Source organism: Ochotona curzoniae, unplaced genomic scaffold (assembly GCF_017591425.1).
Source record: "Ochotona curzoniae isolate NIBS_2020 unplaced genomic scaffold, NIBS_Ocur_1.0 contig_43, whole genome shotgun sequence".
NCBI lineage: Eukaryota > Metazoa > Chordata > Mammalia > Lagomorpha > Ochotonidae > Ochotona > Ochotona curzoniae.
In genome coordinates, this window is record NW_024466218.1 from 25204552 (window position 1) to 25216588 (window position 12037).

Genomic DNA, 12037 nt, shown 5'->3' on the forward strand with positions numbered 1-12037 from the left:
TGGCCAAATCTGAAAATTCTACTCAGCATAATGAGCAATCAATAACAAAATTAACCTTTGAAAAAAAACCTATAATGTGCTTCTGGTAAAACTTAGCACTATCTAATAAACTTAGAAGAACACCTGGCCATAAAAAAGAAAAACTCATAAAACACCAAGAAATAAGGAGAGAGGGATTTTTCTGAACCTACCTCCCTGCAGTTTGACACTGTCTGTCTATGACCTGATTTGATCAGCCCATGTACAGATTAAGAGCTGATTTGATCAGCCCATGTACAGATAAAGACCTGATTTGATCAGCCTATGTATAGATTCAGAAGGTTTGGCCAAGTACATTTAAGTTCAAGACTTATAAACTCAAGATCATTTCAAAATACACAACGTTCCTTACTAGGCAACTTGAGATCTGTTATCTTGGCTTATGGGAACACGTCTAAACAGCATCATAATACTAAACGTTGAAAATCACAGGCCTGAGGACACTGGGACTCAACTCTACGCCTTGGGTGAGGTTGCAAACTTCCAATATAAAATGCAGCTTACCATTAGAAGTAAATGTTTGATCTGCAAGGCTTACAAAATTACTTTGTTTATCATAGCAGATGAAGGCAAAAAGGAATAATTTTAAGCTCAAAACAAAACTGTTTATATGACAGTCTTTACTGCTCCATGATTCTAAGCATTTAAGACAGATTCGAGCAATTAACAGCATAAACTTTCATTACATAGTTCTATTATATATGTTTATGTGACTTAGCTGTTCATCTGTTATTTAAGTGATTTCCTCATTACAATAGTAGGGTAAGGATAATTTGCTGATGCTGTCAAAAATGTTAAGCATTTCAGTCTCAACAGTTCTTGGATCCCCACGCTTGTTTAATGCTTTTTATTTACTTAAGTCAGTGTCAAATAGAGAACTGTCTCTTCCTTCTGAATTTAGAAAACCAACATTTTAAGCACATGTCTGCTAAGAGACATATCTAAACTTCAAAAGTGCTTACTTGAGTGATACAGATAGAATTTAGGAATTATTTTTAAATATCTTCAAAGCTCTAACAACAAACTGCTAAACTTTTCAGTTAGAGATGGGAGGTTCCCTATTTTACATATTAATGAATCTGGCTTCGTGACCTCAAAGTCTGCTTTAAATATGTAAAACTAACTGAAACATTTTACTGGTGCCCATATAGACTGTGAATCTACAACAGAACAAAAGTGGAACAACTTGTAAAAATATTCACTATATTTTCTTTGTAAAAAATTAAATGAAAGAGCCGTGCTTAGTCACAGAGAAGTCTACCTTAAGTTAGATGGCCAGCATATTTGGACAAAAAGGCAAGAAAATGAGCATGCTTTGTATTACTATCTTAAATTCTCTAAAAAATGCTGCCTACAGTAAAGGTTATGGACACTATTTCACGCCAAGCTTCAATGTTACATTCCACAGCAAAACTTGAAACAAATGAGCTACACCAAACTTTGTGTGTTTTTGAGTGTATGCCTGTGTGTGTATACAAGTACTGATGACAGGAGAAGGAAGTAGAGGCAGCAGAGCCCAAGTTCAAAACCTAGCTTTCTGGCTGCTTGGGAAGCAAGTGTTAGACATTCCTGTCTCTGTTTCCTGTCTATGAATTGGGCAGGACACTCACTGCATCTCACTGGCTTCTTTGAGGATTAAAAAAAAAAAAAAACACAACAAAAGGTACAGAGCACACCACCACCTGGCACATTGAGAAGCACTTTCCCTCTGTCTGCCAGGCTCATTAACACTCTATTATTCTAGGCAAAGCAGATCAATATTCCAAAATTCGGCTTCAAACCCCAAAAATAAAGTGTTCAGAGGGCACATGCAAATTAAGCATTAACCTGCCCAAATGACAGCACACAAACTGTGATCCCCCAGAACGCAGGACAAATGACACAAAACATTATGGAAATAGATGTGCTTTCCAGTAAAGGATCTGCAGGACCATGAAGAGTTACCAAATCAAAACTTGTTTTTCAGAATAACAAAAACCCAGTTGAGAAATCCCTAGATTTGGGCTTCAGTTCTCCATGGCCGCACAAAGGCAGCACTGGACAGTCTACTTCTAAAAGGTTTTATCCCCCCAAAATTTTGATTTTTGATTCTAATATAATGGACTTAATGCCACTGTACTTATTTGTAACTTATTAAACTGCTCTGTACTCTACAAAAAGCAAATAATAAGACAGTTTTAATCACATACACAATAGCAAGTAGCTTTCCTCAACAGACAAATTTAAGGGAAAGGCAATTTTTCTTTTTCATGTCATCACCATGAACTCACACTGATATAGAGAAATGAATTTAGGATGTTAACTATGTGAATTTCCCATCATACAAAATTATCCAATGAATTGATCTTTTTTCCTTAATGATTTTACTAAATGTAACGCTTCGTTTGGGGGGGGTCACATGAGTGCAAGTTACCTAATAAGAACCTCAAATGCATTCCCTCTTTCAAAAGGACCCACAACAGAGATGTGTTATATTTTACCACTGATCTTAATTGTTCAAACAGCCGTTCATCTGGCAACCTTTAACAAGTGCTGAACACCTTAGTAAAACTAGACAGTTAACCAGGGTTGGGAGGGGTCAACTTTTAAACTAAGGGAGAAAGACGCAGCATCCATCACAGACAAGCTGTAAATACATGTTCCAGATGTGCTCAGAGCTGACCTAACAAGTTCTGAGGTCCACGATTCCAGGGGCCCAACTTTGAAAACTACTTTTTTCAAAGATGGCAAAGCTAGAGTGCTTAGCTTTTCTCCCCCCAAACAGTCAAGGATAATCATTTAAACTGTTTTAGTTACAGTGGAAGATCAAGCCCCCTACTCATCAATAAATCACAGACCCTTTAGTAGCTTTCCCTCACCAGCAGCATAGTTTTTAATAAAAATAATTTTCCAATCATCTAGGCATGTGGATGCTTTTAGTGTGCTTTAAGATCAAGGAGATAGCGGATATTAAATCCCTTTGTATAAATTACCATATAGCTTACAACTATGTCTTAAAAATAATTTCTGAGCCCACCAATCCACTGTTTTAAGGTCATCTTAGCTCTGAACCATCATGGCTGAATTGTTTTAGTGCTTTCTGCTGAACACCTGCAAACATCAAACAAAAACTGCTGGTCCTTTCCCGGGTTGACAAAAGCCTTTCATGTGAAAAATGCTCCCTGGGAATGTCGGGCTATGGCTCAGGTTACATTCCATTCTCGCCAGCAGCCTCCCCATTTTTTAAGGTGGTAGGAAAAACCACATTTGTGAAATGAAAGATTAAAGAGAATATGGCCACACTTTATTTTCATCCTCACATTGCAAATCACGATAGAGCATCCTGTATTAAGGCAATCAAAAGCGATTGCAAACTTTAAACATGAAGTATTACTATGCCTCACTTTGAAAAAAATATGGCTGATTTCTCAAACAGAAACAGTTTATTTTAAGTTTAGATCTTTCTCCCCCCTGGATCCAGGCTTCAAAGAGACCCATGGAAGTGACTGTGTCCACTCAGGACAACGGGGATTAACTAGAAGTAACTTTAGATTATGATTTGCCTACCCCAAATTTCCTAGTTCATCCTTCCAGTTATCAAGGACAAAGTGAATTTTTCATTATGTATTTTCAAACCTGTTGTTCTTTAATATAGACCGATCTGTTTTATGGAATAGAAATATAAGCCATTTTCTCCACTAATAGCCCTGGGTTCAAATATGTCTTCCCAGATGGGGAAAATTTAACAGTCCACTCTCCACCCTCTATATTACAGTCACCATCACACCAGATTGAATGAATACTCTGCATTTTCAATCAGGCAGCCAGAATCAAAGACCCACTGCACTTTTTCACTCATAGATGAATGCTTTGGTTCTGAAAACCACCTCTGGTACAATGTAACCTGAAGTCCAACACCTTGAAAACAACCACTGCACCTCACTAGAGACATGAAATGAGACATGCCTCACCAAGAGTGGCAGCTCTCACTGGACTTAGGTGCATACATCCCCCGGACCATGGGAGTTTGGGTTTATGATCATTTACCAAACTACATGAATATATTTTCAGTTCTCCCCACCTGTACCCTCTATAAACACTTAAACATTAAAGCAAGGACTTTAACTTGAAAGTGAATGCTAAAAATGAATCAGACACACACACAATCATCTCATATGTAGCAGGATTCTGCACCTCTAATCACCTTACTTTATCAAACCACATGTAAGCTAAAACACTGAAGTTGTTCCAAATGTATTCATTTTTACAAAAGTACAGGGAGTCTCTTACATTGACTGGAAAACACTCTTTTTGTGCCTACTTGACATAATTCATTTCTGACTTAACTCAATGTGCCATTTCTTAAGTAAAATCATAAAGACAATTAGTGTCAAAGATAAGGTAAGTTATTGTTGCGACTGTGTATAACATGAAAAATTTGCCTACAAGAGACATTTATGCTCACATTCACTTCAAAGCTGCAGAGCAAATGCTACACAAACATAAAAGATGTAATACTAACACAATCAAACAGTTATTCAGTCCCTAAAAGGAGAGCACGACAGGGCCCAGGACAGTACAGAGACATACAGTTGATGCGTATTTTTACTTGTAATCAAAGTAGACCAAAATCAAGCTAAACTCTACCTGTAACAAGTACCTCCTATTTTGAAAATCAAGTGGCGAGACAAAAACTGCCTAGACTCATTGGGGCTAAAAGAAATAACTCATTTGGAAACGAGCAACTTTTAAAACTCATTAATTCCATACAAATACACCAATGACACAAATCACATAGGTCAACAGATTTCTCTCATTACCACAGTATCCAATGAAAGCTGAGAGACATGAAATTCTGCTCATAGTTGACAGACAATCCAGTAGCACCTCACAACTGAAGGATGTCAACATGGACCAGTCTGACTTAAGAAAAGTGCTCTGCCTAACGCACTGCTGAGTGCCACTGCCAGAACTTCTAAGCTACTGCAGCTGTTCAACAAGCAGAAATGGATGTACGCCTTGCAGCACCTAACGCTTAGCAGGCAACAATGCAGGATTCCCTTTAAAATTCATTGGACAAAAAAGAGAAAAAAATCATGTAAATAAATATCATACTTTCAAGTCTTTGCTTTTAATAAGAGACATCCAAAGAGCCCTGTACTGAAACTCCTCCTTAAACGCCAGCTAATCACTGCGTACACATTTCCTTTGTGAATAGCGCTAACGTCTTTTTTAAGCATCACCCAAAAATCTTTCATTTATAAAGTGCTAAGAATCCTTCCAAACTTACAACTTAAAAATATCACAAAAACGCATCGCACACATAAATGATTAAGGAAAGGAAACCACTAAAGCAGTAAAAAGCATACTTTAAATCTAAAGGAATTCATCATTTGCTTCTCAGATGAGCATGAGGCTATTTACACACGGTTTTCCACACAGCATTCATTCGAAACATTAAGCACTCACTTCTTTAAAAAGGGTTCATTGTACACAGGACCACATAAGTGATAGGATTTACATGAGATTTTTTTTTCTCCTTTTTATGAAAGTTGAATCTTTTTTTCCTTCATTTTCAAATGGAGATCACTAATTCAATTCCCTATATTAACACTGGCCTTAGTTTCACATCTGTGATCGCAACTGTTTCAGAAAATTGCTTTTAAATTAAGTGATGGAATTTTGAAACAGTTTCCCTGATTTTTTTAAAGGCCTAATTTTAATCACGAGATAAAATGTAGTGTTAGTTAATACGACTGATGGATGATGAAATTACTGTTTCATTTATAGGCTAAAATCCAATGACTTTTTTGAAAACACCTCCACAGAGCCAAAAACCACACAATGTGTAAAGGAACAGTTAACAACATTTAACTTCACAGGAAGAAGAGAATTTACATACTTGAGCCAGTAAAATGTCCACTCGCCAAAGAAGTTGGTCCATTTTTGCCACTGCTTACAGGAGGTGAAAACATCTACAAAAAACAAAGAAATATGACAGTTGCAAAGAAGACATTGGTGCCTTCAGAGCTCCCCAAAGCCCTTTGACACTCTTACCAAACAGCTTTGAGTTTACGCTAAGGGTTCATTTAGTAAAATACATCACCATCCAACTGAAAACTATGACAGGCACAACACTGCAGTCCCCTCCCCATCACCACTCTGTTCTTTTTCCTCAGGTCATTAGATCGCCAAGCAGCACTGGTACATTCTGAACAAACACAGTTCCCCATACTGCCAGGAAGACTCAGGCTGGGGGTGGGGGATACGGTCGTAGTAGAAAACACAAGTTTCACAAAGAAAAAAAAAAAGTTGTTTTGTACGGAAAACCTTGGCCTTGAACATGACAATGTCCACTTCCAGCCCCGATGGGATTTGCCTGTCATATGTGTACCCAAATAAAAATAAAAGTGCCACCTGCACTAAGTTCTCATTTCATCTCTAACAAGAGAGCAATTGGAGGCAAGACACTCTCTCTCTCTCAGTCTCTCACTCTCTCTCTTTCACTCCCTCTCTCCAGCAATTATTTCAACCCTAATTAGTGTCCCTCTTCTTCGACGTATCTGGTGGATAATGCACACCTTCCCCGTGTCAGACACTGCAAAAAGCAAAGAAACGAAGAGAGAGAGTGCAGCAAGCAGAAAGGGGGCTGCAAAGCTGCCCGGGGCTACATTTCCTGGCAAAACTTCCGAAAGCCATTTCTCCAGAAGGTCCACAGGAGGGGCGGGAGCGGCAGCAGCGGCAGCGGCGGCAGCATGAAGTAGCCCCACTCAGAAGGCGGTGTGGATTTTATTGATGTGTTTTATGGATTCTTTGTATTTTGCTTTACAAATGCATCTTCCACCAAACTCATCTGGCACGAAAAATGAATTCATTCCCCTGACAGGTCTGAGACTTGGCTAGGGAAAAGGGAGGGGAAGGGATGCAGAAGCACCCAAGTGGAGCCGGGAAACTCCACAAGTGTGCAGCCGTCCAGAGGCTTCGGAGGCAGGTGGGCTCGGCACACCCCATGGAGGTCTCACAATCCCAGGGAAAGCAGGTCGAGGGCAGGACTACATCCAGGCCCCTGCTCATCCAACGCAGCCAAAACTTTACCAGACAACTGAGGCTACTGCCTTCCACTCACAGGGGAAAAAAAAAAAGTAAATAAATCAATAAAACAAGTAATCGTGCATCAAAGTCCTGGTAGGTTGGAGTTCAGAAACGGCCAAGTTTCAGGCATGTCTGTTTGTCCTTTCCACTGGGGCGAGATTCCATGATTTTGGGGGGACACCAGTGGGCTGGGAATTCAAGGTAAGTAACCAGACTCCAGGGAGGGGGAAAAAAAAAGCCTGAATTTCCAATCACACCCAAAAAAATTTTGGTTAAAAACTTATACAGAGACCTTCATCATTAGCAAGGATTCAGTCCATTAACAATCACACTGTCCTCTAGCTGACTACCAGCTTCTAGCTGAAGTGTTTGGGTGTTTTGCTTTTAGTGTCCACCGATCTTTCTTACCGCACTGAAATCCAGTAAATCACTCAGCTCTTTGTCCGTCCCTAAGGCAGCCATTCGCTGTTGGTGATGCATTTTAGCAAAATCACACAAACCTGGAAACATGGAAATAACCGTAATCAGAAAATCCAGCCCCAATCCTTGCAGAAAACACAATCGGATTTTTGGAGACTGGGGGGGGGGGGAGGGAGGGGGCTGGGAGAGGTGGGAGGCTGGGGGATGAAGAGGCGGTGGGATTAAGGTGGGAGGGGGGAGGGTGGGAGAGTTGTTGCTCGGTTTTGTTTTGTTTTTGTTTTAAGATGGAACAGGCAGCAGATAGCAAAAAAAAAAAAAGGGGGGGGTGAGAAAAAAAAAAGCGATATTGTATTTCCAAAGAGACGATCAAACTGGTAACATTCACTACAAAACCCAATCCGGGAGAGGGGGGAAAAAAGCCGCTCTTGAGCGCATCATTTTATGCAACAGGAGGTAGAGGGAGGAATGAATGGATCCCAGAGAAAAGAGAAACTACGGAACAGTCCGGGCTCAACTTTCCCCCACCCCACACCCCACCCCCTCGCACTCGCACTCGGCACTCGCACCACTCGCTCCGCTCCCCTCCGCATTACAAAGTAGCTCTGAAGAAATTCAAGATGAGCGTCTCCGGAGGGGGGGAAAAAAAACCCGCGTCCAAGGGGGAGGGGTGGCGGGGGCCGCCGGGTGGGGAGCGCGGAACGTAGGGTCCAGCACACACTAATTTGTGAAAGAAAGGCTTGTAAAAAAAAAAAAAAATTAGAGCGAGGCCCTTGGCGAAGTCCTCGGTCCCGGCGAGCGGGCACCGCCGGCGACGGGGGCGGGGAAGGGGAGTCTCCGCCGGGCGCGCCGGGGAGAGCCGCGTGGGGGCCCGCCGAGCCCGCGCCCGAGTCCCCGCGCCGCCCGGGCATCCGCCCGCCCGGCCCCGCCGGCGCCCGTACCTACCGGCCGCGCGCGACGAGGGGCTCCCGGTGCACCGCCCGCGCCGCCGCGGCGTTCATGTCGGAGCCCGCTCGGCCGCTCCCTCCGCCTGCTCGCCGGCTCCCGCGCCTTCCCCGCCGCCGCCACTACCGAGCCGCGCGCACACAGCCAAGATCCCTGACTCTTAACACCAACTCTCTTCTCCGGGGAGGGGAGGGGACGAGCGCGAGGGGGGAGGGGGGAAACACGCCGAGGCGCACGGAATTGCAAGTTCAGCAAAGAAATGGGTGGGGGGGCTCCGGCGGCGAGACGCGGCTCGCTTGGGGGGTCGGGGTTGCAGCCCCCCACACGCCCCCTCCCTCCGGGTGGGGGGGGGAGGACCCTCAACACCTCCCCCGTCTCGCGAAAACACACCCACGAAGATTCACGGAGCACCTCATTTTTTCAGTTACAGTCAAGCCTGCCCAGCTCGGCTCCTGCCCGTTCCACCAGCCACCGGAGCCACTTTGAAATGGATTCGAGTTTACGGCCACCCCCCTCCCCACCTCTTTCTCCCCTCTCACTCACACGGCCACACACGGCAAAGCAAGTTTATACTAGGCTGCGATACACGTGATGCAAAAAGACTTTGCCAAGAAGAGCAAGATTTTTCTTTTCCATATAGAAACCGAGCCACGTTTTCCCGGGAGAGAGCTTCCTCTCCGTAGTTTTGCGCTGAGGGCGATTCCTGGATTGCCTACTTTCTTCCCCCTCCCTTTTGAGGTACAAAATAGTATAGCTGCAAACTTCGCAAAAAAAAAAAAAAAAAAATGGGGAGGTTGGATGTTGTTTTGTTTTCACACTTTAGTTCCTAACCACCTCAAGTCCCCATTCTCCCGCACTCTCTAAGTTTTTAATTCAACATTTCACCTTACAGGCCCTGCAAGCTCTTAAAACATACTTTCTCATATCACTTTTCCGGATAAAAAGGAAACTTCACCTTTCTATCGTCTCGTAGTAACAAGCGTGCTTTATCCAGTTTATGCAACAGAGTTCCTTCAACGTGTGTTGAGAAACACACACTACACACCCTGCCACTGCTAGAGGTGCGAGTACATACACAAATTGCATGCACACTTTTTCCCCATTGGCGATGACATAATAGGCTGTTCTTTTGTTTGCATAAAACATTGGGATCGACATTTTAAAAATTCAATTCAATTACAAAACAGTTTACTCTGACAGCAAATTGCAACGTTACCTTAAATGGCCACAAATAAGTTCACAATATTCCAAGGGAAAAAAAAAAAAACTTTTAAAAGACAGACAAAAAAATCTTCTGCAAGTATTTAGTATTTCACATGTGTATCCCCCAAAAAGTACTTTAAGTGGTACTCAGTTCTGCTCCAGGGATATCCACAGATTACAAGATTATGCACTGGGTTCTGGGTTTTGCATTTTCCACCATAAAACTGCAACAAAATGCCCTCCCCCAAAAAAGAAAACATTAAAAAAAAATCCAACAACTTTTTCTTATTGTTTACCAAAAAAAAAAATCAACACTGGATAGTTATAATTGTTCCTCAAACAAATCTTGTTGGTGGGTGTTTTTTCTTCTCCTCTTACAAAGTCTTAAACTTGCTCCAAGTTTAGAGGTGTCTCCTCATCCTCCTCCTCCTCCTCCTCATCACCATTGACTCCCCCGTGGAGTCACATTGATAATAATAGGTTTCCCTGAAAGATACATTGTAATCCATTCACATCCGGGCACTGCGGGCTTATAAAGAGAAGGCGCTGCGGCCGCGGCTGCTCCTCCAGACAATGACTGGGGAGGGGCGGGGCGGGAGCGGGACCATAGAGTGGTAAACAGCTCGCCTAGAGAGGCCGCCAAGATGGCGGCGCGCCGGCCCCGCCTCCTCCGGGAGCGCCGGCGGGCGGGCGGCCGGGTCCGTGGCGCGTGGGGCCGCGGGAGCCCTCGACGGCAGGCCCGGCCCTGCTGCGCGCCTCGTCGCCGTGCCGCTCGTCGGCCGGCCTTGCGCTCGGACGTCACAGCGTAGTACCTGAGGACGTCCAGGGCTCGTCGGAGAGGCGGCGGCGGCCTCCCTCACGGCCCAGCCGAACGCGGCTGTATCCGCCGGGCCTCCCGGCTGGAAGCGGATGCGGGGTCCGTCCAGCGCCGCCAGCCCGGGTTCCTAGCCCCCTGGGAGCCGGAGAGCGCGGTCAGGCCTGGAAGAGGCCCCGTGAGGACCCTCGTCCATGGCTTTGGCACACTCCAGCCGAGTGGGTGGCCCAGGCTGCGCGGCTTCCCATCCGGCTGCCCGCTGAGGCGCCCGCGAATGCGGCGGAAGATGGTTCCAGAAGCCCGGATGGCGGGGCTGCCGATGGCCTGGGCCAAATGTTCTCCTTCCCCTGCGGCCATTAGAGGAGTGCAAGTCGACTGGGAGACCTTTTGGTCCAGTCCAGGTCTGTCTTTCTGTAAATAAACAACTCTTAAAAAAATAATATAGGAAGAGAGATAACTTTGGCCCCATTTGCTACAATTCAAGTCCCTAATGCTCACGTGGGAGGCCTGCACGGAGGGCCAGGCCCTGGGTTCCCACCTGCCCCAGAACCAGCCTTTGCAGCCATTTGTGGAGTGAACCAGTGGATGGAAGCTGTGTGTCTCCCTGCCTCTGGAATTCTGCTATTCAAATAATTCCATCTTTAAAGATGATTTTTTTTTTTTAGTTCCGTTCCACCTCTAATCTTTGGCTGAACTGTTTGCTTTAATCTAGCCAGTGGGACTTTGAATAGAAGTGTTTCCCATTTCCGTAGAATAGTGTTTAATCCTCCAAGGAAAGAAAAGCCCAGAGAGTGTATTTCCAGTGTGCCTAACATCGTGTTAGGAATTTCACAAACACTGGCCACTGAAACCTGGGAATGACCCTGTGCTGTGTGTTACTCCCTATTTCCAGGAAGCAGAAGCAAATAACGGGGTAGCTTGACGTTAGGCGGAAGTTTACAAAGTACAGCAAACTTGGTTAAGTTGCAAGCATCTTTCTGGAGGGAATCTCTCATCAGAGTCCACTAACTTGCGTGTCCCTTCACCATCTGTTGGTTGGAACATCTTAATCTCCAATCCTGTCAAAAATGTGTGGCGATGACAGTTCAGATCAATTTTCAGGATCTTTTCTTTAAATGTGAGTTTTTACAGAAAAAGAATTAGAGCATTTAAAGATTGTTTTCCTGTCCACACATTTGTGAAGACTCCATGTACTTGTCTTAAAATAATATTTTACATTTAGGCACCACTTTCTGCTGCTTTATCACAAGCAATAACTGGTTCCCAGTGTTAAACCTCTCTGCAGGCCCTTCTAGAATGATGTGATTCGGGCTTGGGACCAATGTTCCCTGGGCTCGCCCTCTAATCAGCTCTGTGGCCCAAGGCTCCGTGTCAGTGGCTTTTGCTATAAAATGCAGAGCTGAGATTAGATAATCCCCCTGAAGTCCTTTTTATCTCTTAGGTTTTTAAGATTCTCCCTGCCCCACAATTTCAAAGGCAATGTAAGATTCTTTCCAGAAGTAAGTAGTGGGATTCAGTTTGGGCTCCAAGGACTTCCAGTGAGCAGTC

At 44.1% G+C, this 12037-nt stretch overlaps 1 protein-coding gene across 4 annotated transcripts in view; it reads right to left on the reverse strand.

Moving 5' to 3' along the window:
- TCF4 (transcription factor 4) overlaps positions 1-10240 on the reverse strand; it is a 353857-nt gene extending 343617 nt beyond the window's left edge. The window contains exons 1-3 of one of the 4 annotated variants that reach the window (XM_040985019.1): positions 9428-9594; positions 7519-7610; positions 5921-5993 (exon numbers count right to left, since the gene is read on the reverse strand). In XM_040985019.1, coding sequence (XP_040840953.1) covers positions 5921-5993; positions 7519-7590 — 145 coding nt within the window. In that variant the 5' untranslated portion in view covers positions 7591-7610; positions 9428-9594. Of the gene's footprint in view, positions 1-5920; positions 5994-6435; positions 6729-7518; positions 7611-8472; positions 8626-9427; positions 9595-9688 lie in introns of those variants that run through there. The other 3 variants (XM_040985020.1, XM_040985021.1, XM_040985022.1) reach the window with 3 other exon arrangements.
- Positions 10241-12037: the final 1797 nt, after the last annotated feature.